Source organism: Corvus hawaiiensis, chromosome 12, assembly GCF_020740725.1.
Source record: "Corvus hawaiiensis isolate bCorHaw1 chromosome 12, bCorHaw1.pri.cur, whole genome shotgun sequence".
In the NCBI taxonomy this organism is placed as follows: Eukaryota; Metazoa; Chordata; class Aves; order Passeriformes; family Corvidae; genus Corvus; species Corvus hawaiiensis.
The window spans coordinates 19,717,738-19,745,461 of record NC_063224.1 but is presented as its reverse complement, the minus strand read 5'-3'; the positions used below and the strand labels follow the sequence as shown (position 1 = coordinate 19,745,461).

The following is a 27,724-nucleotide window of genomic DNA, read 5'->3' as shown; positions in this document are numbered from 1 at the left end:
ATTCAGAACTATCCTGTCTCTGTTGTAAAACCAACTGATGAAGCAGAACATTCTGTAGTCTCATCTTCTTTCCACAGAGGACATTTTTGTATCTACACCACAACAAAACTTCTGTACCACCGATAAACTTGGCATCAAGAGACAGTTTTACTCACAAATTGGGTCTTCATTGATTTCACTTTATTTAAACAATGTTGCTGCTACATTCTGTCTTCAGTCATGGGGGAGTGACAAAAATCTGAGCACTGGGGAAATCAGGTAGCTGTATTTAACAAGCGAGGGATCAACTGGAATTATTACAGGGAATAATTGCAAGTATGAGAACTGTGAAGAAAAGGTGCAAAGAAGGGAAGTGTAATTTTATCCTCAAAATTACTTCAAGTAATTCCTTTTACTATCCTAACAGCTTGCATATTATGTGCATGTTTAGACTGTAAACTATAACTCTAATTTAACCTTCTTGTTTTCCATGCTTTTGTTCTTTGTCTTTTCAAGGATCACTTTTTTCCAGAATTCTACCTTCTTTTCTTTCAACTTTCTGTCTTTCTTTTGTTGTAGATTTATCTGCAAGTATTCTTCATTTTGGTTGTAAGATGGCCATTCAACCAGACCCTCTCCATTAGGATTTCTGTAAGCAAGAGGAAAGAAAGAGTGAGTGCCCTTTTCAGTTGCAGGGGAATTCAATCACAGAAGTTAAGACTGAACCAACAAAACAGCCAATTCCCCATGGAGTCAGTGCAAAGCAGCAATATCTGTCATTAATCTCATGATTCTTACCCATTTCGAGCAAAGTTAGCCCAGTACTTCATTAGAGTTCTGCTGAGGTTCTTCTCTTCCTCTGTAACTTCACCTGACAGACAAAATACAGAATAGTTCCTCTGTGTGGCAGAAATCAAGACATTGCTATTACACGAGCAGCATTTCTGTGTGTGAACATACTGTAACAACTTAGCAATTGCAACAGAGACACAACACCAGCAAAATATCAGCAATACAGCAAGCATCAAGGGATTTCAGCACTCCTCATGAACGACTTCTGCATAATTACCCTTACTGTAGAAATCAGGGAATTAGGGTACAAGGAAATGAGGTGATGTGCCTGTAACCTTCCAGGAAATTAGAGCAGAACCAAAAAAACCCCATGTGTACTGCATCCCAGTACAACTCCAGGAATGGGCCACATGGCTTTGTTTCCTGGATCCCATTCTAGTGTTGTGGGACTGAAATTCTCCCTATTACTCAGTGCATGACTAGGCAAAGATTTCTTCATTCTCACACAAGATGATGCCACTCCATTTCTGAGCACGTAAGATCACTGTATCACTGGGTGAGAATTATTTCAGTTCCAGGGTGTTTTTAATTATAAATGCATCTCAATACACTAAGAAAAGTATTTGATATCTTAATGCCCTTGGTAAATTCAGGCAAAGAGGAGAAGAACTGTTCAGTGTTTTCTAGTGCCAAGATATGTAAGTAAAAAAAATAAATATAAAATATAAGCAAAAGGAAAAGGCTCTGGTAACAGATTAACAAAGGGCTTTACAACATAGCTGGATTGCTCCAAAGTTCAATGGAGTAAAAGGAAATACTTTCACTTATGTAGGCTTTGAACCAGACTTGAACTACGCGCAAATGAGAAAAATAAAACCAGAAAAACTGGTGAATTCACTTAAAATAAGCAGACATTTTGTGTCTCTTTGTCAAAATAAGAACTGTTCCTAATTTGTTCCATGGGAAAGCAAATACTCCATGTTGAGTATTACTGTTTTAGGCATATGTAATTAAAGAATGCTGCTGGATTCATAATGTTCCTTAGGAAGTGGCATCATGTATCTTAACTGTTCAGTGATTGGCAGATTCATCTGGAATGTAACAATGTGGGATTCTGCCAGAAGGAACTTCCAGAATCCCATGGAAATGTTGGGATTACACCCTTAATCCTCCCTCAATGGACTGGTTCCATTTGAATAAATGCTCAAGTATTAATTGAGTTGTGGAGCAAAACAGACCTAACCATTAGATCTTCACATAGAAAATGAAACACTGGAATTCCAAGCCTTGCTCTGAACACAGCTGGAATCACTTCCTGCAAAAAAGACCAAGTCCCTCAGTCTCTGGAGCCTGACAGCCCATGAGATTTCCTGGAAAGGAGGAGACACTGGCCTAAACTCCTCAGGAAAAGAAGAGATCCTGGATTTCCTGCTTCCCAAGCATTCTGCAAGTTTAATTGACCTTTCCTTCAATTTAATTTTCAGCCAAAGCTATTTGGCAAATTCATGCACAGTCCTGGGATAATGACAGTGAATTTTCTAGCAAATGTCCTATTTGCTGAATTGCTGACAAGATGTGGAACTTACTGTGCTTCAGAACAAGCAAACTGTACAGGAGAGAAGACAGAGAGGGTTAAATTTGTAAAACCAAATCTGTCAGGAGAAAGGGTTATGGTTTGATCTCACTGCCAATATATGCACTTCAGTCTGATAAAAATGAATAGAACACTGAATAGAAGAACGCCAGTGCTACCAGATTAATTTATGAGTGAGCAGTGTCTGTTCCTTACTGCGGAGCTGGATGTCACCAGCCAGAAATGGCCCCCCAAAGACAAAGCCAACTTCATCCCCATGGTCAGCCTTCACATAGTCTGGTTTGCTATCCCAGTATGAACTGGGCCGGTGCTGGAATTCGAAGAAGTAGGTAGGAGCTCCAGACTCTGCAAGACATAACATTTAGAGTTAAAGAAGAGATACATAAACTACAGCTGTCTCAGCTGTTTAAAATATTACTTTAAACAAAGCTTTATACTGGGCACATTTTTAATGCAATTCTTACATTCAAGTATGTACTTCTATTTTTAATGCAAAATTAAGAATTCAGCACTTACCAAAAAAAAAAAAAAAAAAGTTAAAAATTCAAAGATCCACCCTAGGAAAACTTACAGAAAACAAAATAACATCAGTCTATTTCCAGTTCTGGGTATCTTGGCATGGCTTGTCTACACTTTCAGACCAGAAAATCTCCAGACCACAGAGCTGACCTCCCAAGTAGCTGTGGGCCAAAGGACAAAGGTTGCTTTGATATGTTTTGATTTTTAAGCCTGCATACTTAAGTTAGCAAACATTCACCTGTGTTATCACGCTCTGCTCTCAATATATTGTGATTATGAGCACAGTGCAAGACACTTAATACAAAGATAAGGGACTACACACAACCCTGCAGACCGGTATCATTCCTCAAGTTCCCAAAGGCAACTTGCCTATATATGACAAGATTTGAGTCTACATCATTTGATCCAGCCTCCAGTCGGAGGTTTAAATGTCCCACTGCTGTTGATCAGCTTACCCCTGTGATAATTCAGTGCTTTGATGGCAGGCATAACAATTGCCATGTCCCCCAGCAGGTCCAGGAATCGGTCCCGTAGCTCTGCAGGATCCTCTGTGTCTCCCAGATATTCATCTATGATCATGGGCAGAAAATCTGAGGGTACATCCTAAGAGACAAGAAACAAACAGACAAATGATCACTGTCTAAATTAGCAGCTGAAATTGCCATCTTCTAAACTTCAGAGATTCTGCAAAGGCACAAAGGTCCAGGACAGCACCCATGTTGATGCAGAACAAAACCTATTCACGATTTTTGTAGGGAAAAAATAGCAAACAAACCAGCCACCTCAGGTCAAATTTGCACTAGATTTATATGGGTTAAAACTCTACAGGAATAAGTGTAGATCCAGCAATTTCTCCTGACAATATCTTTGGCTTCTGTTTTCTTCAGGAGAAGAGAGATGGGAATTTCAAAAGTAAATTCTCAGTCCTTGACAGATTTATGGACTATTAGACAAGAAGACAAGGCCAATGGGATTTCGAAAAACAGTGTAAGTTTTCAGGGTTAGAATTTGCTGCCTGAAAGATACACCTCAAAACTAGGAGTGCAAAGTAACTACTTTAAAAGCTACAATTAATGTAAACATACTGAAAAATATGCCTTGAAGCCCCCCAAGCAGGAGACTAGCCATGAGATACTTTAACACTCAAGATACCATCACAGTAATCCTACAAATATGTAAGATTAAAGTATTGGTTGAGGTCTAGAATGAAAAAGGCATTTTCCCAAATCCCAGGCCTGACTCAATCCTATTTGTGTGCAACTCTGTACACCCTGGTCCTGTCAACTTTGCTGGGACTCTCCCCAAAGCATAACATGACCTCAGCCCTTAGTGACACTATGACTCAAGCAGTGAGACCAGGTCTGTTAGACACCTGAAAAAGAAAACTCACTTCTCAAATTAGATTAGTGCAGCAGTACTTACTATCATTGGTAGAAAAAACTCTAGAGTTGAGGCAATTGATTTTCTATCTCCTATTTCCCTCAAACTTGTCATTTTTGATGTCTGTACAGAGAAAAAAACCAATGTTATTAGCACCATTCAATGTCTCCATTATTTTCAACATTGGAACTACATTATTCCATTAGTTCTTACTACTGGTGTTTATTTTTGAACACCAAATCACATGCAAAAGCACAGCACAATGCAGCAGCTGTCTTGAAAAGCTTGTATTTACTGCAGTAAATGTTGCCTTGGTGAAGGTTTCTACATAGACCACTCATACTACATAGTTAATCCTTAAATCAACATTAAGAAAATTGTAGGACCAGAAAACATAAGGGCAGAGTTGAAGCAAAAAGCTGCCTCTGTCTCACAGGCAGATTTTCATTCTACTGGGGGAGATCTTAAAAGTCACTGGCAGCCTGTCTCTAGTGCAATTGTTTGAGCCCTTTGAAATAAGGATAAGGCAGGGTTCCTCCTCTTTTACAGCATTACATAAAACAACTGTTCTGGCTGCAAAATAAATTCAAACCGATTTCACTTTGCACTGGGAATTAAAACCAGCACGTTCCCAGAGACAGCTGCTACACAGATTCAGAACAAATGCTTTGTACTGCAGAAAGGAAACGGAATACTTAGGAAATGAAACAAAAAGGGACAAGAAAGAGAGAGAACATAAATCCATCTCCTGCAGTTTTTGTGCACTGAGAGCATTTGCTCATGTTTTTGTGTTACCCATTGAGTTCCTATGAGAAAGGATTTCTGCAGAGTGGGCTGGACACCTGCACTGTCCCCACACTCTGCCCCAAGGTTTTCAAATGAAAGCTCTTTCTGCAGGGTGGTGATGACACACAAGGGAAGCTGGTCTAGGTGATCAGTGGCACACTTTTAAACACACTATGTATCAACCCTGACTACTGTGGGGGAAAGGATTGGCTTTAATTTTCTTTCTGTAATAAGCCCTTGATTGTTGCATTCTTTTTCCTCTCTCTGCCTGGGTGAGGGATTAAAATTCTAGGATAAGAAAATACTTTACAAAATTGATGTTCCAGCTGATGTGTCCATGTTTAACTTGAAGATGAAGCCTCTCACCCTCTTGTGACCAGGTGGTTCTGGGTCACTGCAGAGCCACGATGCAAACAAAGTTTACCTTGTATGTATTTCCAACAATGCAAAGACTTGTCCTAACACGTAACACAAACATTAAAAACACACTAAAAGTGAAGAATAGACATTAAATTACAGATCTAATATTCCAGCCAAATTCATTGTTGGTGACTCCTATCATAAATGGCACTACATTGAATTCTTTTCCAGCCAATATCTCTTCAGGTGGCTTATGAAGAAACACTTCATCCAAAACTAAGGGTAGAAATGAGATTTCCTGAAGGAAGAGAAAAAAAAAAGATCAAATTAGTTGTTAATAGTATTTCCAAATTTCCCTTGAAGTCATGTAAGTTGTCCACATTCAATGTCCTAAGTGCAAAAAAGGGCTTTAAGAAATTCAAGTGTCTACATCCACTGTAACATAAATTTAGTTTGGCACAGGAGTATACAATGGCTGGGTCAAGGTGTAGAGGAATGTAATGGGTTCCTGATCTTGTGCTGCTTCTGACATTAAAACATAGGGATGCTCAAACCTCGCTCACAACTTTACAGGTGCTGCAACACTGCCGAAACTTCCAGAGAGAAATTCTGTGTGAAATGATTTCAACATTTAGGGAGTATTTTGACAAAAGATAAGAAAAATCAACTTTGGAACAGACCATCAATGAACTCTGATCAGAGGCTGAGCCAAAGTTTTGCAAGAGAGCTATTAAAAAATTCTGTTGCCATGAAGTCTCACCTACCTTGCTGTTAAAGACCAGGTGCTCTGCTTCCTGCTTCCTCAAGCAGTTCAGCAGGGACAGGGAACTGCTCGTCTCACACTTAAAGATACTGGAAATTTTCTGAAAATTACCAACAAAGACAAGCACTGTTAGAAAATCATTATACACACTGTTGTTAATAGCTGGATTTAGTGGCAGATTTAGGTGAGCTTGATAGATCTTTGAGTATTTTATTTTACTAGAAATGCTACAATTTGATCACAAAGTGAAATCATTCTGGTGTACTTCTCTTTCTTGCTGTATTTCCATTCACTGTTCTTCAAACTTTGCTGTAGAGATAATACAAGCTTGTAGCATAAACCAAATAAGGAAAGAAAATCCAGAAACATTTACATTATTACTGTCTGCCATTACAGGAAAAGAAATTAAAAGGCACTTATAGAAAAAATTCTAAGATTTTTTTTTTTATTTTAAATTAATTTACTTCACATAAAATAAAAGACTCCCTTAAAAAACTGTAGGTCAATAAAAACCTGAATTCTTCTTCTGGATTCCTATTAAGTTTTCCATAATAAATGTCCCAGTTACTGTATAGGGTACAGTGGGTACAAAAATGGACATTTGCCTAGCTTGGCATGTGTATGACTGAATACACCTTTGACAGCCCACAGGTGTTACAATCATATAGCTGTACAATCTATTTCTAACACCAAATAGACTGAAATTAAACAGGTGTGCTGCAAGAATAAACTGGATCATCTTTGTTGCACAGCACACAATGAGATTTTCCCCTTTTCTTGTTTAAACAAATTATCACATATAAGCATCCTATTTTAGGTTATAAAGACTTTAAAATGCAAAAAAAATGAGCCTACCTCAAGATTTGTTGAAAGATGTAAGTCTTTATTGGGGGGAATTAGAATTCCACTCTCTGATATTGCTTTATGAAAGAGACCCTTGGATAAAGGAGATAACACCTGCCAAGAAGGGAAGAAGAGAAAGTATTTATTCTACATTAACACCCTTATTCATAACTCTATGCTTGACTAGGCTCCTGGATTCAGTGGGGAATTACACATCTTTATTTGCTTACAGGGGAAGTCTCCAGATTTAGCACAACGTGCTGTTAAACTTCCTGTCAAAAACCAGATTAAGCATGAAAAGTTACACTAAGTGAGTTTTTGAAGACTTTTATTCCTATCTACTATATACCTACATGTGCAAAAACAGAGCAAGATCCTGCAGATGCACCAAAGAGAGTGACAGAGCCTGGATCTCCACCAAAGTGCTCAATGTTTCCTTGGACCCACCGAAGAGCTGCGACTTGATCCAAGTATGCCCAGTTCCCGCGGGCGTGCTCATCACCAGTACTGAAAGGAAAGCAGCACAAGCCACTCTTCAGGAACACCAACAATCCCACAGTAAAGTCAATCTCAACATTTTATATATTGTCCAAAGTGTCATATTTGGCCCTGACCTCCAGCCCCGCACGGTCACACCTCAGCCCCTGACTCGCCTCCACTCTCTGCTCACCCCTGCATGGGCGGATCCCTGGCCTTTACTCTACATGAGTTTTTGCTCTACACACCAGAGGATGGAAGCAAAGGCCAGAACAAACAACCCATCCAAATAAGCCCAACTATGATTTGGTAGCAGGCTGCAATCACATGGAATGTACAGACATTTCTTGGTGTTCTGAAGCCCTGATGTCAGTGAATTATGTACATTTAAACCACTGTAACAGTGGGAAGCTGATATAGAAGTTCAGCAGATTTAGCAAACAGAACTACCCATGCTTTAAACATGACAGCAAGTACTTTGTAAAAAGTGAAATAGGTGATCTTACTTGAAGAATCCAAGGAGTCCCAGTCGGTACTGAATTATTACCACCACAACATTCTCGTAGGCTGACAGTGCAGAGCCATCATACCTAGCAGCACCACCAAATATAAAATTGCCTCCATGGATCCACACCATTACCTTCGAAACAAAAGGGTGAGACACACCTTTATGCACTGGTTTGCATATTTCATTTCAAAAAGGAAAGCAACCTCAGAGAATTAGGAACACCAAATCACTGAAGCACGATGGCAGCTGAATTTCAGACTGGTGGACTTTGAATTTTACACGCTAATATTATTTCTGCCTGTGCAGCATCACATTTTCAAAAGCAATTAAGTCTCTTAGGGGCAATCATTACTTGCAAGCTTTATAAAACACAAGTTTGTTCAATGGTTTACATACAGGTAACTTGTCCTTCTTGCTTGAGCCAGCAGGGCTGTAAACACTGAGGTACAAACAATCCTCAGAAGTTTGGAATGCAAAGTGCTTTTCTTTAAAGTTTTTTTCAGCTGCTTTCAACAGGGACAGATCTTGAGGACACCTTCACAAAAAAAAAGTACAATTATTAGTACAAAAACTGCAATTGCATCAATGTAGCAATGATTGAGAAAACACACTTTTTTTTGCCCCACAGGCTGAATCCCGACAGGGTGCTTGAATTTTGTGTTATTTAGAATCAGTGAGAGGTGCAGCCTGTAAAAGCACATCTCCACACCTGTACTTGAAATATTCCAGTACTGGCAATGTATCCACTACCAAACATAAACTCCTCAGCAAAAGTCAGGCCCCTGTATCCCAATAAACACAACCCTGACCAGCATGGGCAGGTTCTGTCTACAAATGAACTGAACAGCTCTCACAGTGGTGGGTAAGAAGTTGCATCTCTCAGACCAGTCCAGGGTTCAGGCGGTTCAGGTGGGGAAAACCTCAAAGATCCAAGAGGGGCTTTTGCAAAAGGAATTCCCAGGAAAACATTCACATGCTTGTCTGTCCCCTTCACTTTTGTCTGTGTTCCTTTGAGCCGTCCGAGTGCAATAGTCACTTCTGGCTCAGCAGCACTCTGTCCTAAGCAATACAAAAGGTAAAAAAGAAAAAAAATTAAATTGCATCTTCATAATTATCAGATAGACTTTTCTATTAAGTATTTTTAACTGACTGTTGAATTTAGAACATTTCAGCTTATTCCTTTCAATTTTGTCCAGGTTTCATTTTGCTTTGGTGCAGTGGCAGACACCCCATGCCAAACCCTCCTGCCAGTGACACCTGGAGCCAGGTAGGACAGAGTTTACCTGTTTCACTCTGCAAGAACAAATTTCGGAGCAAACAGCAAAACCATTAACATTTCCTGAATTTATAATTTAACAAGATCTTAAAAATATTTTGTTTAGATAATTCAGAAATGTTGCTACTTTCTACCTTTTAAAAAAGACAGAAAGCTTTCTTTTCATTAAATCATCTCAAAAATAGCTTCATCCCACAAAACCAGTAATTTTAGCAATATGAAGGCATTTTTGCAAATTGGTAACCAAAGCATAAAAGATTTACTGCCTTTGAAAAAAACATTGCAACTTGTTGGTGCAGTGGCTTCCCCAGCAGCAACAACAGCTCGCGTTTCACCTTCTGTCCCGCACACGAGGAACACTACACTACAAAACAAAGTGCAAAGCACTGCAATCGGGCTTGGAAGAGCCATTTTTCACCCCCGAGTGGGCTCTCGATGACTCTCTCCGGTTTTATGCGGAAGAGAAGAGGACAAAGGTCCCAGCGAGGACACTCGGCGCAAGGGAGCGCGGCTGAATTGTGAGCGTGAACTGCAGCGACCGCCTCCAGAGCGCCAGCACAGTCCTGAGCACCAGTACAGTCCCTGAGCACCAGTACAGTCCTGAGCACCAGTACAGTCCCTGAGCACCAGTACAGTCCCTGAGCACCAGTACAGTCCCTGAGCACCAGCACAGTCCCGAGCACCAGTACAGTCCCTGAGCACCAGTACAAACCCTGAGCACCAGTACAAACCCTGAGCACCAGTACAGTCCCTGAACACCAGTACAAACCCTGAGCACCAGTACAAACCCTGAGCACCAGTACAGTCCCTGAGCACCAGTACAGTCCCTGAGCACCAGCACAGTCCTGAGCACCAGTACAGTCCCTGAGCACCAGCACAGTCCTGAGCACCAGTACAGTCCCTGAGCACCAGTACAAACCCTGAGCACCAGTACAAACCCTGAGCACCAGTACAGTCCCTGAGCACCAGTACAAACCCTGAGCACCAGTACAAACCCTGAGCACCAGTACAGTCCCTGAGCACCAGTACAGTCCCTGAGCGCCAGTACAGTCCCTGAACACCAGTACAGTCCCTGAGCACCAGTACAAACCCTGAGCACCAGTACAGTCCCTGAGCACCAGTACAGTCCCTGAGCACCAGTACAGTCCCTGAGCACCAGTACAGTCCCTGAGCACCAGTACAAACCCTGAGCACCAGTACAGTCCCTGAGCACCAGTACAGTCCCTGAGCACCAGTACAATCCTGAGCACCAGTACAAACCCTGAGCACCAGTACAGTCCCTGAGCGCCAGTACAGTCCCTGAACACCAGTACAGTCCCTGAACACCAGTACAGTCCCTGAGCGCCAGTACAAACCCTGAGCACCAGTACAGTCCCTGAGCACCAGTACAGTCCCTGAGCGCCAGTACAGTCCCTGAGCGCCAGTACAAACCCTGAACACCAGTACAGTCCTGAGCACCAGTACAGTCCCTGAGCACCACCAGTACAGTCCCTGAGCACCAGCACAGTCCCTGAGCACCAGTACAGTCCCTGAGCGCCAGCACAGTCCTGAGCACCAGTACAGTCCCTGAGCACCAGCACAGTCCCTGAACATCGCCAGCACAGTCCCTGAACATCGCCAGTACAGTCCCTGAGCGCCAGCACAGTCCCTGAGCACCACCAGTACAGTCCTGAGCGCCAGTACAGTCCTGAGCACCAGTACAAACCCTGAGCACCAGTACAGTCCCTGAACATCACCAGTACAGTCCCTGAGCACCAGTACAAGCCCTGAGCACCACCAGTACAAGCCCCGGGCGCCAGTACAGTCCCTGAGCACCAGTACAGTCCCTGTGCGCCAGTACAATCGCCGAGCACCAGTACAAGCCCCGGGCGCCACCAGCTCGCCTTACCTGCCCCCGGCAGCGGCCCAGCAGCGCTCGGGAGCAGCAGCGGGAGCGCCAGTCGCAGTTCATCCGCTGTCAATGCCACAGGCAGGGTAAACAGGGCAAATGTGAACAGCCTCCAGAGCTTAAATTCTACAAAGTTCTCAAAAAACCCCCCTTAAAACAACAAAAACCTCACCGAAACACCACGACAAACAAAACAGAGCAACAAAACCCCCAAAACACCCCCCCACCCCAAACAACCGGGATTAGAGATTACAAATAACTAGAAACTAACGATTAAAAAAGAAGAAAAATCAAAACAGTTAATTCTTGCCTTAATCCCCTTTTAAAGGAGTGTATGAAGCCAAAGCATGTCATGGCTACACTCTATCACTCCAGTTTAAGTTTGCGGGAGATTTTTTTGTTTGACTTTTCAAAGCAGGGAACAGATGAGATTAACAACTTTAATCGGAGCATCCTTGGCAGCACCGGGCCCAGCCCGGAGGCCCCTGACGGACACTGCGCCGCCAACCGCATTCGCTTCCAGCCTGGAGCTGCAGCCGAGCGCCTGATCCGGGGCTCGGGGGAACCGGGCCCGCCCCGAGAGGCTCCCTCAGAGCCGGGCCCGCCCCAATCCCGCCCCCGCTCCCGGGCGGCTCCCTCAGAGCCGGGCCCGCCCCAATCCCGCCCCCGCTCCCGGGCGGCTCCCTCAGAGCCGGGCCCGCCCCAATCCCGCCCCCGCTCCCGGGAGGCTCCCTCAGAGCCGGGCCCGCCCCAATCCCGCCCCCGCTCCCGGGAGGCTCCCTCAGAGCCGGGCCCGCCCCAATCCCGCCCCCGCTCCCGGGAGGCTCCCTCAGAGCCGGGCCCGCCCCAATCCCGCCCCCGCTCCCGGGAGGCTCCCTCAGAGCCGGGCCCGCCCCAATCCCGCCCCCGCTCCCGGGAGGCCGCGCCCGCCCAGGGCCCCGCGCGGTGCGGCGCTGATCGCGGTCCGTGCTGGTTCCGGTCCGGGCTGGTTCCGGCGCTGATCGCGGTCCGTGCTGGTTCCGGTCCGGGCTGGTTCCGGCGCTGATCGCGGTCCGTGCTGGTTCCGGTCCGGGCTGGTTCCGGCGCTGATCGCGGTCCGTGCTGGTTCCGGTCCGGGCTGGTTCTGGTGCCGCTGCCGCCATGGTGGGCCCGGGCCCAGGCGCGGCGCCGCTGGAGAATGCAAACCCCCTCATCTACCGCCGCTCCGGGGAGCGCCCCGTGACGGCGCGGGAGGAGGACGACGAGCTGCCCGACGCTATCGACGACCGGGAGATCTTTGATATCCTGCGGGAGCGGAGGGCAGGGTCGGGCGGGCCGGGCCGGGCAGCTCCGCTTTCCTTAACCCGCACATCTCATCCGCTCCATCAATGACCCCGAGCACCCCCTCACCCTGGAGGAGCTGAACGTCGTCGAGCAAGTGCGAGTGAAAGTGAGATCCCGCCGGGATGTGCTGCCTCAGCCGTCCGATAGCTAATTGTTTTTGAAAAATATTTAAATATATTCATCGTAGTACCTAAACATAGTACTGAAAAATGCCAATGAACAAATCTGTGAGCGGGTCGAATTTGACCTGCAAGGCCTCGGGGTAGGCTGGGGTGAGAGCAGCGGGTTTGTTGGTGTGTTTTCCCGCAGGTGAACGATGCCGAGAGCACGGTGTCGGTGGAGTTCACTCCCACCATCCCGCACTGCAGCATGGCCACCCTCATCGGCCTCTCCATAAAGGTCAAACTGATCCGCTCTCTGCCCGAGAGGTTCAAGGTAAGGGGTCAAATCAATGGGGAAAGCAAAAGAGGGGGATTGTGTTCGGAAAAATTAAAAAAAAAAAAGGCGAAAAAAAAAAAGTGCTAACTATCTTATAGTGAAAAATAACTGCTTTTTTTCATTTTTTGTGTGAGGGAGACTGCAGGAACCAGAGAGGGCAGTGGGCTGAAATATCAGTGCACAGTTGTGGCTCTGGGGCTGTTGTCATGGGCCAGTGGGGTTCTGAGGGGAATCACTGCAGTGCTCTGTGGCACGGCAGGAGGAGAGGTCTCACCTTGGCTGAAGCAGGCTTAAGCAGATGCAAATGCAGAATACTCTGCGATTTCAGACTTTTATTCTGTTATATAGAGTAACTGATAGTGGCAAGAATGTCCTTTCCCCCCTCTTTTTGTTACTATCCTATTTTTATTAGTTTGAACTTAACCTTCCAGTGTTCTGTTGAACTCATCCTCTGTTTCTTTTGTGATGCTATTTCAGCTGGATGTTCATATAACACCAGGAACACATGCCTCTGAGCACGCAGGTAAGGCTTTTAGTCCTCTCTTGGGTGGTTTTTATATCTGTTTTAATCTTGAAAAGTAGAGAGGAGAGAGATTCCCACAGCTGCAGAGCAGCTGCTCGGTGTCTGGGACTTCCCGTGCGTCGGATTCTGGGGGATGTTCCAGAACAGGAACATGGAGTGTCACTTAGATTGTTCTGTGGTGTTCTTTAAACATCTCCTTAGGCAATCTGTGCTCTCAGAGAGTCACTGATTTGCCTGAGCACTCGGAAGAGGGGAGGAAAATGGGGATTTCTTGCGTTACACCTCCGGAGCAGCTCCCTGCTGCTGAATCACGGCCAGCTCGCTGGATAACTGTGATGACAGACAGGCTCTGCCTTTAGACAGCAGCTCTGGGGTGCACTTGGCATCCTCAGAACTGCCTTCAGTACCATGGCAACTGCAATTATGTGTCTCAAGGTAAAATGCTTTCAAGAAGACATCGAGTCCCAGTGCCCTGACTGGTTTCTTGTGGGTTTTGTCTGCACAGTTAATAAACAGCTCGCTGATAAAGAACGTGTGGCAGCTGCTTTGGAAAACTCTCACCTGCTGGAAGTGGTGAATCAGTGTTTGTCTGCTCGGTCATAATTGCCTGGTGAGGAAGTCATTGGTATTCTGATCTGTTAAACTAATTTTGTATAGAAGTGGTGATGTTACATTATACATAAATCTCTGAGCAAAATAAAATCACTTAAATTCCCTTGAAGAAATGTTTCTTTGCTCTTTCAAAAAATGCTATGTGGGGAGTTAGCTTACAAACAGCTACAAAAATATAATGAAAATTGGCTTTTTAATTGTGTGAGTCATTACATAGGTACAATTTTTCATTAAAAATTTTTTTTTCAACCTGTTTTTAACTTATTTCTCACTACTAAAATTAAGTTATAAGCTGCATTTTAGAAGTGGATTTTGCACACTGGACTAAGCAAGTACACCAAGATAATTTTAAAATCTTTGCATTCCTATGACAGTTCCAGACTGCTGATATAGTTTTGGCTTCAGACATCACAAATTGTACGAGCTGGTGTGTGCAAAGTTGGAGGACATTTAGCAGTAAGTGTCCACCCTTCCAAATCATGTATCTGGTTTTAATTATCTTACCTTGGATTAGCCAAAAATGGAAGGCTCTCTAGACCTGTATAAATCATGATTTATTTTTAATTACTACTTCATTAAGGTAGGAAATACAGTACCTTTGAGAGAGGTTTTATTTGTGCACCTGCACAGGAGTCATTAACAGTTCTCAGTATGAACAGCCCAGCAGGCTCTGCTGAAAGACTGTCCTGGCAGTGTTTGACAGCTGAAGGACAAGTTTTGCTTTAAATGTCTTGAGATTTAATGCTAAAACCCAGCCTATGCTTCTGCTTTGGGAGCTGTGGCATTCACTAAACTGTTGTCTTTGACAGACACTGACAATAGAAAAAATCATTAAGAATTAATTTGAATTTTTGTAGAAGATGTCTTTAGTCCTGAACCACATGGAAAAATAGCAGCCTGTTGAGAAATCCTGTTGGGTATTTTGGTGCATGCACACATGACAATGTTGCTTTCATTGCCATCAGTTATCTGGAAAATAAGATATGCACTTTCTAAAATAGAGGTTGTGCTCACCAGTTTGGTGGTAGTGCTTTGTATTCCAGTAGCATTTTCTCTGGGAGGGTCTGAGAAGCTGTTCAAAAAGGGTGAAGCTTATGGACATTGTGTAAAGCACAGCCTGGAAGTCCAATCCAGTGCTCCAAGTGTGACATCTGAAGTCACACAGCAAAATAGGAGAGAAACAAAGCCAGACCTTCCCATTTCAGAATTGAGCCTCCCTGTTTGCACAGGGCTTCTACAGAAAGCCGACTCTGCAGCAGCCTCACCTGCTCATTTGGCATCCTTTGAATGGGCAGCACTGCTGGGATGTATGAATGAAACTGGAAATAAAGACAGTATTTATGTAATATTAATATTGGGCAAGGAACAGAATGACCCAGCTTTCCTCTCTGCCTCTTGTTGAATCACTGAGCTGATTAGTTCTGACATTGCCAACATTTGCACCACAGATGAAACTTCAGCCATGGTAATGCATGCAGGCAGCTCCCAGGCACCACGCTTGGTTGGTTTGATTTTGTTTTCTGGTTTTTGGTGGCTTTTTTAAAAGAAAATAAATTTTGCCTCCTAGATTTTGGGGAAGAAAGAAATGCCAGTATGTGCCAGGGGGAAAACAGAAGGATGATTAAGCTGCCAACAGATTGCTTCAACCTGCACTTCAAATGGAGAAGGAATCAGTAAATGGTGCTTTGCTGAAGCTCTCTGCTTGGCTTTCACAACTACATAGTACTAGTATTAAATTATTTGTTGGGGTGTTGGCACTTGCCTCATGAAGCACACTGTACACAGCAGCCCTGGGGATGCACTTTGTACCATTTACCTTCTCAGGGAAGCAACAGGTTGTGTTTGATGGTTTACATTTATAGTTAATAGCTGGGGGATGACTTTTCAGTAAGGGGAATTTGCTGTGGGTTTTCAAGGAAGAGGTCTGACTTCTGCTGTTTAGGGTCGGAGAATTTGATTACTTTAGATCTGACATGTCTGTTTAAGTGATGTGGATGTTGTATTTATGATAGAAACAGCCACGGTGACTTTTCTGAAGGCCCCAGGCCCCTCTGTCCAGGCTCCCTCAGCTCTGTACTTGCTGATAATGTACCATCCAGTGCTGGTGAAAGTCTTCCATCCTGCTTTTAATGATCATTAGCTGGTTCCTGTTGTATGGAGACAAAGTGGGAGAAGAAAACACTAATTTGTTAGAAATATTTCTTTTCAGATGTTTATTTTTCCAAAACTAGCCCTAAATTTAGCCTCTGGAATGCTTTGTAATTGGACACATTCCATGAGAAACTATGACCCTTTGGAGCAGCTGTGTTGCATACAAACAGCCTCATTCAAGTCCAGGAAAAATGCCAGGAGCAGACATCTGCTTTGCATTCCTGGGCTCTGGGCAGAGCCTTCTGAGGGTGGCTGGATGGCATTCCCCACTCCCACTGTGGCCAGGGGCTCCCTGATGGCATTCCCTGCTCCCAGGGCGCTCCCAGGGCAGTTGTCTGTGCTGTCCCTGCTCTAGAGGGTGTTTGAGCCCACACACCAAGGCAGCTCCTGCACCTCGGGGCGGGGGCAGGATCCCTCCCACTGCTGCCACAGTGTCCCAGCAGCCTGAACCTGCTGCAGCCCGTGCTTGGCCCAGGATCACCAGTGGCAGGGAAGCAGCTCAGCAGCTTTGTATCCAAACCTGTCCATGGAAGAGCTTCACCCTTGCACGGCACTCTTTCCTGTGGCCCTTGGGTGGAGCAGCATGTGCCACATGCTGGAAATGTTAATTAATAAAAGCTATTTCGGTATTCTGGCTGTGCTCAAGAGTGCTGTGTCTGCGTCAATAGAGGGCTTTGATAAAGATCTCCCTCTGGAGCTTTGATTTATAAACTCTGTGTTTTACAATTTTTTTTTTTTTATAGATGTTAAAAGCATTTCACTTCAGCCTGTCAAGCAGAGAACTGGACCACTTTCCCTTCCTTTACCAAATGCACTGTTTGGCGTCAATACAGACTGAAGAAGTGGAAGAGGCAACGTTTTTCCATAGGCAAAAGAAAAGTTTATAGCAAATTCTCTCTGATGTTACTAAGTAACAGCAAAGAGAACCAAACTAGGGAAAGCTGAGGTGTGTTTGAGTTTGCTGGTATGTCTCACAGCCATTTGCCAGCAGCATTTAATAGCGCATAAAATTTTCATTCCACAAAATGCTAAAAATACAGGGCATTTTTACAAAATGCACAAATAGCAGAGAGCCCTGATTTTGTCCAACAGACTTCAGTAGCTGCACAAGACATTCTGTCACACTCTGTGACCTCTTCACCTTTCTCTTACTATCAACTCATACATTTATTATTTTATGTCCTACCTGTAAAGAGCTTTTGCATCCTGCCACACACAGGGTGTCTCCATTCCTTAACTTCCCTTTGTGGAAAGAAGTAGCACTGTCTGCAGTGATAAAAACCTCCTGGTTCTTTGAATGGATGGATGGATGAAACCCTGCTCTCCTACTTTCATCCTACCACTCCTCAAGGTCTCTTGCCAGTTGTCTCATCAGTTTGTTGCCTTGCAGCATCTCATTGCAGCACTGGCACCCTTCAGACACCAAGGTTCTTGAACAGGAGCTACGACAGGCTCTGGTTCCTGCCATAGCTCAGCTTCCAGAGCACGACAGGAGGGAGAGAACAGGCCAGAAGTTAATTTCCACTAAATCTGTGGAAAAAATATGACCTGGGAATGAGGAGCAGCTGCTGCCTGGGACCTTTGGGAAGAGAAAGAGAAATGGCAGGGATGTGCCACACCTCCCTGTGCTGCCACTGCCCTCGCATGGAGCTTCTGCTCTGCTGGAGGCTTTGTCCTTCAGATGGCAGGGAAATAAGTGAGCTCCCGTCACCTGATGCTAAATACCTCCCTCCCCTCTGCTTTCCTCCTTCCCTACAAGCTGCCTGCCTGGAGGGGAGGTTCCCAGTGGGGCCTGTAGCCCAGGCACGGCCGCAGCCTGGCCCCCTGTGCCCTCCCTGGCTGGGCTGTGACACATGCCAGGAGTGCCCTGTGCTGCTGCCGGGCACTGCTGTCCCCCTGTAGGTGGGTCACACACAGCAGGAGACAGGAGGATCAGGAGAACCAGTATCCCCATAAACCCCATGTTTTAAGCTGACAAAGGGAGATCTGGCCCACTTGCCAGCTCTAAGTGCAGTGGCCAAAGGGTTTGGGCACAGCTGTGTCCCTGCTGAGCCGAGCAGGACCCAAGTGGCTGGCCAGGCATCGCTGCCAAACTCTGCTGGACCTGATCCTCCCTGTTGTTTTGATGTAACTTGGAGATGATGGTTTATCATAGCACTTTTTTTCCTAATTGGCCCAGATTAGTTCCTTCTGGGTTCCCATCAGGTGTGCCACACATGGCTTTGACTGAAATAACCTCAGGAGGTCGTCAGGAGCTTGCTTAACCCTGGGATCCCTGGTAGCTTGATTTCTCCACTTGGCTAATGGGAGAGCTGGCACATGCTCTGCCTAAGGATTATGAAGGTATCTAAGCAGTAAAATACTTCTTATTTCTCCTGCAAAGTGACAAATAAATCATCCACATAGTCTGAAATGCTTGTAGCGAAAAACAATAAATGCCAACAGATTTCATTTTTTTCCCTAGTTTTTATTACTGAAAATCATAAAATGGTTTCACTAACACTGCAGCCAACCTTTAAAAGAAACCCCAAACAATTGCTTTTTAGGCAGAAATAATTAGGAATGAGTCACATAAATTCTTTCTGTTCAAATTTGTACTGACTTATTTTCATAAAAACATTTATTCAATGGGTTTTTTGAAACATAAGTCAACATTGTAAAGAGCCTGTCAAATGCTACTTTATTAATGTTTCTTACTAATGACAAAATTGACTAGGAGCCTGAAACAGGAGCTGTTGTTTAAAAAATTTCTTCCCCTTTCCACTCACCTTTTTGGGTCTGATACTGAACATTTAAGACCTTTAACTGAGGTTATACTCTGGATTATATTCTTAGCATAGAAGTGATGAAGTTTTGTCACATTTATCTTTGTTTATAAGGACAGTATGGGGCCGTTCCTAGTAAAACAAGAGAGTAAATTTATTTTTTCAAACAAAACATAAACATTGTATCAACTTTAATTTCAGTCATATCTGCCTTCCTTTAAATGCATATGTCGTTTGGGTGCACACAGGTCAGTTCATCTGTAGTTTAAACAGTTGGCTGCACAGAAGTACTTACGCACCTACCAAGACACACAATTAACTGGTTTTCTGCATTTTATGGCTGAATAAATAAACACTGTAGCTTAGACGCAAATGCTATACACATCAGTTAATGCATCACGTTAGATTAGCCCTTGCAATATATTCTGCTAATCCTTAAAATGGCAGGAATTTGAATTTTGCTGGGAGCGTTATGAAGCCGATGCATCTTCCTCTGACATTCTGCCGCCCTGCGGGCTGCAGCCTCTCAAAAGCTGCTTGAGTCTTCCCCTGACTACAAGGGAATTGTGTCTTCTCCTGGCTTGCGTGGCTAACTGGGCAATCCCTGCTTCGACAGGATGCGAGAGACACGAATCGTGCCTTGGTCCAGCTGGGAAGAATGAAAGCCAGCCCCCAGAGCGGGCTCTGGAATACACAAATAAAACAAGGTGCCAAGGAGAGGAAACACACGAGAGCTGCCGAGGCTGTGATGTAATGTCCCTGAGCAGCCGCAGTCAGGTCTGGGCCAGCAAAACCTCTCGCCGCAGGAGCGCCGCGCACTGAGCCCGAGCTGGCACGGCCAGGACACCTCGGGAAGCTCCGGGATGGGATTTTTCCCTGCTTCCCGCAGCTCTGCCAGCGCCGAGCACGGCCCGGGCCAGCCCAGCCTGGGAAACACCGCTCGGCAGCGCTGCGGGTCCGGTGTGTGACGGCACGGACAGACACACCCGGCGAGCCGGAGAACAGGGAACGGCGGGGAAATGGGAACGGGGATGGATCGGCAGCCGGGCCGGGGTCCCCGCGGGCCGGGGTCCCCGCAGATGGAGCTGCGCTCTCGGGCGGGAGCGGCCGCACAGCCCCGCGGGCACGGGCAGCGGCTGCCCGGGGCTCCTGCCGGGCGCGGCACCGCCCGGAGCGCACACGCTGCCCGGGCGCCTGCCTCTGCCGGCCCCGGTGCGCCGGCCTCACCGTCCTCATCCCGGGCTCCAAGGCATGGTCCTGCTGCCCGGATCATCTCGGTTTTTCTGATATGCACTTGACCAAATCCCTTCACGAGCAAAAAATCAGTGTACACCATCCACAGCAGCTCCGTCCCTACATATAGTGATGGACTGTTCTTACAACAGGATGTCTTGTCCATTCATAATTTTTTTTTTTTTTTTTTTTAAAGCTGACACAGTTTCAGCTGAAATAAGATACAATTTATTTCGGCCGACTTGGTAATTATTGAAGCATTCAATTTTAATCTGGGTGATGGTTAATGAAATCTGCCAAAAATCGTTTGTGGTTTTAGTCTTTGTAAAAAAACTCACAAATATGTAATAGATACAGAGAAATAAATAGGAACAATATAGAATACACTGTTATTTTCTGTCACAGCTCATCAAGGGAAGCCTATGCATCAACATGACTTGATGGTGCCAGGATGACAGACTCATTTCTCCAATGAACCATTTTCTTCTTATATGGCAAAAAAGCACTGCATCTGTATGAGATCATCTAGAAATAATCCTTCTTCCTGTAAAATACTATATTCTTTTTCGTTGCCTAGCTACATGCTGCTGTTACCCTAGAAGGCTGTAGATTCATTTGAATGATTCTGGTGGAGCTGGTGTGCTTGAAGAGAGGACTGATGCAAATTTATAACCCTTGTAAAGATATGAAAGAAAGGGGGGTGTGTGAAAGAAAGGCTTTGCAGCAAAGCAATTTACTGTATTTGTCATATTCTTTTATGACATTAATAGTTGAATAAAGACCATTTCACCCCTCGGCCCGGGTGCACGAGCAGGCAGTGAGTGACTGACACAGACTCGATGTTTTTCTTGTGAGAGTGTTTTTCTTGTGAGAGTGTTTTTCTTGTGAGAGTCTGATGCCAAGAAATATTTGCCTGGTTCATGTTAATTGCTGCTGTGAGTAAGTGTAGAGAAGGGAAAAGAATGCCGAGGCCTGATTCTGATCTCATTTCCAAAACTGTGACATGGAAAAATGCCATGAAAAGCAACCAATGGGCTGAATTCCATTAGCACCAGAGAATGGGATGATCACTGAGTCTTTCACTGAATATAAGTAGCTTTGATGACTTGGAAAATGAAGTGCCTGAAGCCCAAAGGTTTACATTGTAATGTGCCTGTCAAAAATACCTCTGACTGGAAACTCCTCATGCATGAGACATGCAGAGATTGAGAGCTGAGCAATAACTCCCTGTCACTTTCCCAACGTGATTGGCAGCTCAGGATGCCCGAGTGAAGTGAAGTGAGGTGAGGTGACAGCCCCACTGAAGACTCCAGTATGCTGCTGTTCACTAGATGTGGGGAATTTGCCTGTGGGAAGATGAACAGGGAAATAAAGTTATTTCTTACCTGCTTCACTGTAACTGGTTTGGGTGTAGGATGTCCTTGATATGCATCATGATTTTGCAGTTTTGCCTTTAGGACTGACAGACTTTTGGCACTGGAGTTTTGATTCAGATTTTTCTAGTTAGGGCTGGCTTTCAAATTAAGATCTGCATTTGCTTTCACAAAATAGCATTTTTCAAGTCTACTGCCTATAAACCCCTTTAGATAAGACACACATTTCATACCATTCTCTTACCTCAGTCTAGGCTTGTGCTTGCTCTCTGTCTTTAATAATGAGCATAAATACTGACCATTTTATATTTTTTTGATAGAAGGTGGTAGAAAATGAAGCATATTATGATTGTAATAATTACATAATTTCTCAAGAATAGAATCAGAGAGAACTTTGACAATTTAAAATGAGAAAAAAAAGAGAATTCTTTTCATTCTAGTATACTTCTACAATAAGAATTTTGAAGGTTTTCACCAGAATGTCTTGTATAGCAGCAGAGGCAAAGCAGGAAATGTGACATTCAAGAGAGGGAGAGATGCCTTTTACTGCTGTGGTGCAAATTTGGCATTTGCCAAACTGAGCACATTCCAACTGGACAAATTCTCAGTTTTTCCTGGAAGAGATGATAATATCCCTCACATCCAAATTCCCACACGCTTTACATTGGTGATTCCACTCAGCAGAGGAAAAGACACCATAAATTCTGCACTTGCTTATAAAGAAGTACAAAGCTTTTCCAATTCAAACTCTTAAGTCTCCCCTATGATTGTGAGGTTTTGTCCCTTCTTGAAGGGTTTTGTCCCTTTGTTTATTGAAAGATAAGGAAAATGGAGTTTCCCCACAAGGGAGACCGGAACAGACTTTGTCACCTAAAGCAGAAGGGCAGATATGTTTGATTCTGTCCCCACCAGGAGCCTCACGTAACATGCAGTGATTCTCAGCATTGCAAATGCACATTTGGACACAGGACAGAAGGCATCTGTGTAAGAAAAGACACATTAAACATTCCTTGTCCTTTTTTTCTTATCTGGTACACAGAAGAGGGCAGCACAGCTGAAGTTTCACTTTATATTGCCATAAACATTTAAAGTTGTGTTTCTGTCCTGTGTCCTTCCCTCAGCAAGGCATCGATGTGGCTCTGAATGCTGGAAGCCTGTTGGGTGTTTCCTCTGAGGATCACAAGGCTGCTTCTATTGTGGGTTTTCAATCCAGGGAGACTTTTCCTTCTTCACCTGTCATTTTCATGGAAGTACCTACAAGATGACAACTCTATCCAGATATTCAGAGCTGTTAACACGCAACTTTTGAAGACTCTGTCCTGCAGGTGTATGGAGAAATGAGCTTGTGGGTTAGCAAGGGTGGCTTTAGGCTGTTTTCTGCCCTATTTCCTGCCTAGTAAATGCTTAGTTCCTCAATAAAATAGAAGCAGGTCTGCAAAAATGTTACTTGTAAACAGATGCTAGGAATTCTTGGGATTAACAAAGAAAGCAGAAAGCCTCATTATCCACAGTGAAAGTCCATGGGAACATGCAGTTTGAATAATCCATGTTTCCAATCTGTGTACTTTCTGTCCCCTAATGTCTAAAAAGATGTATTAGTACAGATAGAGAAGGGCAAGTAAGGGTTCCTGTTTATACACGGAGTGAGGAACTCCAGGTTCCTAAGCCACAAGAGAAAACTCCTGCAGAAAGCTATAAAACCACTGCATGTGTGGAGAAAATGAGCGAAATCTTATTTTCTGCTTCACCATACAGTAAATGGGGGTCTTAACAGGGCATTGAAAAATCTTTGTGTGCTAAAAAACAGTTAGAAAAATATGCAGAAAAATCCTTCATCTAGAGCCTCTGGTGGTTGTGTGTGTGGAGTTTTAATTGTGTTTATCATGTTCTTATTGTGCACTCTTCCTTAGATATCTGCTACTGACAGCTGCTGGAAACTGGCTGTAAGCTGAGTCTGACCCAGGATGGCTCCTTTAATTTGTTATTGTAAATAGACTCATTCCTCTCGCCAAGAGCTATTGCTGGTAAACAATAAATCTTACATTCTCAGTTTGCTTCCTTAGCACTACGTAATTCTTAGTAAGACTGAAAGCCACTTACTTTGCCCACTCCTTAAACCAACTGTCTGTAAATTCAGAAACCTTTTCATGGTCTCTGAATTCCAGATATTTCTCTTAAAGGAGTTCTGAAATCCCCACTAAGGAGAATAGATCCCGCAGGAACCGTAACAGGATATTTAGCATTCCAGTCGTGGAGGGATGATGTATGTCACACACATTGGCTATGACAGATTTACTTCTGAAAAAGAGGAATTAGGGGTGATTAAAGAAAATAATTATGGAAGTATCTTAGGTCATGTTCTGCTTTTACTCCAAACTTGAAATGCAATAGGGGCAAACAGCTGACCACATACAGTACGTGCTGGGACTCCAAGGGGGATCCAAGCACCCAAGCTCTGCCTCCCGCAGCCGGGGCAGCACGAGCAGCTGCCGTCCCAGTGAGGAGGAAACTCGCAACTGAAAAACTGAAATGAAGTGGAAATTTGAAGTTAAACTAAGACAGAATGTTTTCCCCAAGTGTACCCCAATATATATATATTAGTATTTTACTAACAGTCTGTGAAAAAGAAGCTGAGGAACTCCACAGGCAGAATGAAATTGGATCTGCCTCTTGTGCAAATCCTCCTTTTTGGGGCAGTGATTCACCTGGTTCCATTGGTCATGAGCTTATCTAGTACTGGAAGTTTTGTAGCTTACTCAAAGCAGTGAGAAATTCAGAGCAGCTGAAAGATGAACCACATTTCCAGTTATTCTTGTCTCTAGTTATTTTTTGCACTCCTTTGCAAGAGTTTCAGAAAGACAGGCCTTCGCTTTACGTTATGAGCCATGGACTTGAAATGTACCTATTTTATCAGTCTCTGCCTGAAAATGCATTCTTTTGCAGTGGTCTTTGGAATTTCTGGTCTGGAGCTGAGAGGAAGCACAGTGGCCATGAAAGGCTGATTTGTTTTGTAGCTATAACAATGGTTTTAGCTGGGTTTTGCTTGCATTTCTCCCTTGGCCCTCTGTGTGAGCTTTCTAAGCTGTATCGATTTCTATTGACTCCAGAGCTCATATTTCTCACATTATTGTTTCAGCCCAAATTCATGGCTACCACTGCTCAATCAAAAGTATTACCTGCCATTAGATCCAAGAGTAAGTATGAGGGAAAGCATGGCCCCTTGGCTGGAGGGGTGCCTTCCCTTGGCAACACCCAAAGGCAGGGTCAGTGTGGATGTGACATTTGTCACCTTCCCACAAAGGAGTTCCTGCAGGGCTGAGAGCTCCACCACTGCTGCTTGTTGTACACTTCAAAGAGTCCCCTGCTTTTACCCCACGTATTAACAGCAAGACAATGGAATGCAATATGCCTCATGTGAAAAGGTCTGATACAAACTGAACCAGTCAGTCCAGGGCTGTTCAGTTCACACTAATCTGTGATTTTAAGGGTGATGGTGAGGAAAACTTGACACTATGTTTGTACTATATCCTACTTTTTGTAGGATAAGGAAAAAAATGTTGTTTTTCATTTCCCTTTACCTCTGTCTCTCTTGCTTAGGTTTAAAACCCCAACATATTTCATACTGCTGCCTCTGTCTTTTCTCCCAGTGGCCTGAGTGTGTCAGTTCTGTAATAAAAATAATAATAAACGCTGCTATTTCTTTCTCAGTTCAGGTATTTGGGAGGTAGCCAGGCTCCTGCTTCTGCAGGAGTAATGCTTCATATAACTTGGCAAGAACAGACCCCTGTGGATATCTCCACCGTTTGTATAGAAATAACTTCACCCACATAATGGCTGATTAATTAGACTTGAGCAGTGCAGATGAGTTGAAAAGTAAGGAGGAGAGAACCCCCAACTTCAGTGCAGAGCCAGACTGAGAACAGTGCTGACTCCCCCACCTCGCTGCTGCTAATACAGCTTTTGGACTGTTCAAAATATTCCTATTGTTCCTAATCAGTTGTGAAACTGTTCTGATGTAAGGCAGCAGCAACCCCTCAAACTGGAAATAATATTAATTTGATGTAAAAAATATAAATTCTATTTCTAGTACGGCATTTGACCTTGAATGAACACTGATGAGGAAGAATCACAAAGAGTTAATGCAACCCCCCCAAATTTTCCTTTTTAACCTGAAAATTCAAAGGGGAGGGAGTTAGGTGTTAGGTATTACATGCTTAGTTTTGTTTAGTTTAACTTAGTTTAGCACTGCACCCCCTGCGAAGTCTGTGCTCGTCATTTAGGCCATGAAATGCACTTTGCACCTAGTACAGAATAAGGGAACCCCTTTGGCTCTGTTGCCCCAGGAATACATAACTGGAAAACCAGGATCAAACTGCATGTTTTACATTTTCCAGATGATGAAATGTACTCAGGCCAAGAGAGTGCACTCGAAATGAACACTTGAGGAAATGTGAGTGGGAAAAGAGACAGAGGAAGAATAAAACAGGAATGAGATAACAGAAAAAAAGAAACTGGATGTACTACAACAGTGAAATGCAAAGAAAGGCACCTTAAGTGGAAAGTAAATGAAATGAGGAAAATGAAAAACACACAAAGAGGAAATTAAACTGAAAAAAAAAGGTAATCCCTTTTTAGAAGCTAGAACAATAGAAAATAAGAGTAGAAAAGCAAAGCATGAAAATCTCTTTTAAATAGAAATAAATTACATTTAATGTATCTTTTAGAAACATGGTCACACAGAAGTGGAAATGGAGGGCAGGTGAGAAAGAGATGATCCTAAAGTCCTTCAAAGAAATGGAAAGATCACCAGTTGAAGCCTGTGGACTCATGCACCCCACTGAAATCAGTGGGTGCCACAGTAATATATATACAAAGATACAGCAATAATTACCAGCAAATAGGAAAAATACAGCAATTACTACCAGCAAACAGAATTACATGCTATGTGAAGAGATGTGTTACGTTTCTCAAGTGATTAACCTGAATTATCAGCTAATTCCTTCCAGCTTCACAAAATAGCTGGACCTTTTAAGATCAAAGGAGACGACCCAGCTCCGTGACCCCTGTGATCCCCGCAGGCAGAGGGGAGCAGGAACAGCCTTGGCACGGCGCTGCTCATCCCTCCAGGAACGAGTGAAACCCCGGGGACACAATCCAAGGCCGTCTCACTTTCCATTGAAAGACAGTCAAGGCACCCAGTGTCACCCAGTGCCACCCTGAGCAGCATCCTGTAACCATGGTGGTGTTTTATGACCATTAATTCATTACTTGTACCTGGGTGCTGGCAAAATACCCCGGTATTTGCCACTGAATTTTCTCTATGATTTCTACTGGGTATAACTTTTTTTCAATTCCTTTTCCTGCTGAAACACTGTTCTCTCAAAGTTTTTATTCATCACTTTTACATATGCCTTTCCTGATAGTTTTTGGCTAGCAAGGGGTCTATGTCGCATTTACATCATTAAATTATTCATAATTCTCATCAGCAAAAGGCTTGGAATAAAATACAGTGTCTTTAAGTCCTGTCAATGAAATTCCCGTTTTTAGTGTGTTTCCAGTCAATAGTGCTCTATGTGGTACAGAAGTGGCACTGTCTCTTTGGTTCTGTTGCTTCTCAGATTTCCCTTTTTTCACACAGAAAAGAATTAAAAATACCCCCACTTCATATGTCAATGTCTGAAGTGTGACCCTGACACACAGTATAGGCATGCAACAAAGTGGTGCAAAAGACTTGAAGACTCCCTGGGAATAGTTTCAGTCGACAATTTTAAGCAGAAAAACCCAAAGTTTAAAAAAGTCAACTCAAGACCGACCATATCTAGAAATGTATTTACATAATAAATTGTTTATGAACTCAGAATGATCAAGGTGGTTTGGCAGATTGCAGTTTATCCAAATACCCACAGTGTACTTCCAATAGTAACCATAATTGATGTAATAAATGATTCCAAATGCCACCAGAGGTTTCTAACTCAGTTCAATCAGCTGAAACACACATGTTTTGCCACCAAACTCTGACTATTTAAACTGACAAGGCTATTTCGGTTGCTGTTTTGTGAGACTGGCAGGGAGAACTTGCTGCAAGCGCTTGGTGATCTTTAACAACCACGTTAACACCCCCAACTGCAGTTTATCAGTGTG

The 27,724-nt window shown here is 43.9% G+C and overlaps 2 protein-coding genes across 4 annotated transcripts; one reads left to right on the top strand and one right to left on the bottom strand.

The window, feature by feature from the left end:
- Window positions 1-158: 158 nt before the first annotated feature.
- Window positions 159-9,824, bottom strand: CES2 (carboxylesterase 2). Of its 3 annotated transcripts, XR_007206402.1 has the most exons (14): window positions 9,613-9,823; window positions 8,856-9,060; window positions 8,398-8,536; window positions 8,000-8,133; window positions 7,370-7,523; window positions 7,029-7,130; window positions 6,175-6,273; window positions 5,568-5,708; window positions 4,307-4,387; window positions 3,340-3,487; window positions 2,561-2,710; window positions 2,358-2,377; window positions 778-850; window positions 559-628 (listed from the first exon to the last, which is right to left on the bottom strand). XR_007206402.1 is itself a non-coding variant. In XM_048316912.1 (13 exons), the coding sequence occupies exons 1-13, from the start codon at window positions 9,686-9,688 to the stop codon at window positions 439-441; spliced, it is 1,665 nt and encodes a 554-aa protein (XP_048172869.1). In that variant the 5' UTR covers window positions 9,689-9,824; the 3' UTR covers window positions 159-438. The 3 variants fall into 3 exon arrangements, 2 of the variants coding, with proteins under 2 accessions (XP_048172869.1, XP_048172868.1); XM_048316912.1 differs by lacking the exon at window positions 2,358-2,377 and having other exon boundaries at window positions 159-628; window positions 805-850; window positions 9,613-9,824; XM_048316911.1 differs by lacking the exon at window positions 2,358-2,377 and having other exon boundaries at window positions 159-628; window positions 9,613-9,820.
- Window positions 9,825-12,213: 2,389 nt separating this feature from the next.
- CIAO2B (cytosolic iron-sulfur assembly component 2B) lies at window positions 12,214-14,170 on the top strand. Its single transcript, XM_048316916.1, has 5 exons — window positions 12,214-12,444; window positions 12,515-12,594; window positions 12,798-12,923; window positions 13,404-13,449; window positions 13,955-14,170. Exons 1-5 carry the CDS (start codon window positions 12,306-12,308, stop codon window positions 14,050-14,052), a joined length of 489 nt encoding a protein of 162 aa, XP_048172873.1. The 5' UTR covers window positions 12,214-12,305; the 3' UTR covers window positions 14,053-14,170.
- Window positions 14,171-27,724: the final 13,554 nt, after the last annotated feature.

Bases quoted from the DNA above. Each gene is read 5' to 3' on its own strand.
- CES2 (XM_048316911.1), bottom strand. From the start codon at position 9,688: ATGGCTCTTCCAAGCCCGATTGCAGTGCTTTGCACTTTGTTTTGTAGT. The intron at 9,061-9,612 runs GTGAAACGCGAG...TGTATTGCTTAG, and splicing joins CCTCGTGTGCGGGACAGAAG to GACAGAGTGCTGCTGAGCCA. The intron at 2,711-3,339 runs GTAAGCTGATCA...TATGTCTTGCAG, and splicing joins AGCACTGAATTATCACAGGG to AGTCTGGAGCTCCTACCTAC.
- CIAO2B (XM_048316916.1), top strand. From the start codon at position 12,306: ATGGTGGGCCCGGGCCCAGGCGCGGCGCCGCTGGAGAATGCAAACCCC. The intron at 12,595-12,797 runs GTGAGATCCCGC...GTTTTCCCGCAG, and splicing joins TCGAGCAAGTGCGAGTGAAA to GTGAACGATGCCGAGAGCAC. The intron at 13,450-13,954 runs GTAAGGCTTTTA...TTGTCTGCACAG, and splicing joins ACATGCCTCTGAGCACGCAG to TTAATAAACAGCTCGCTGAT.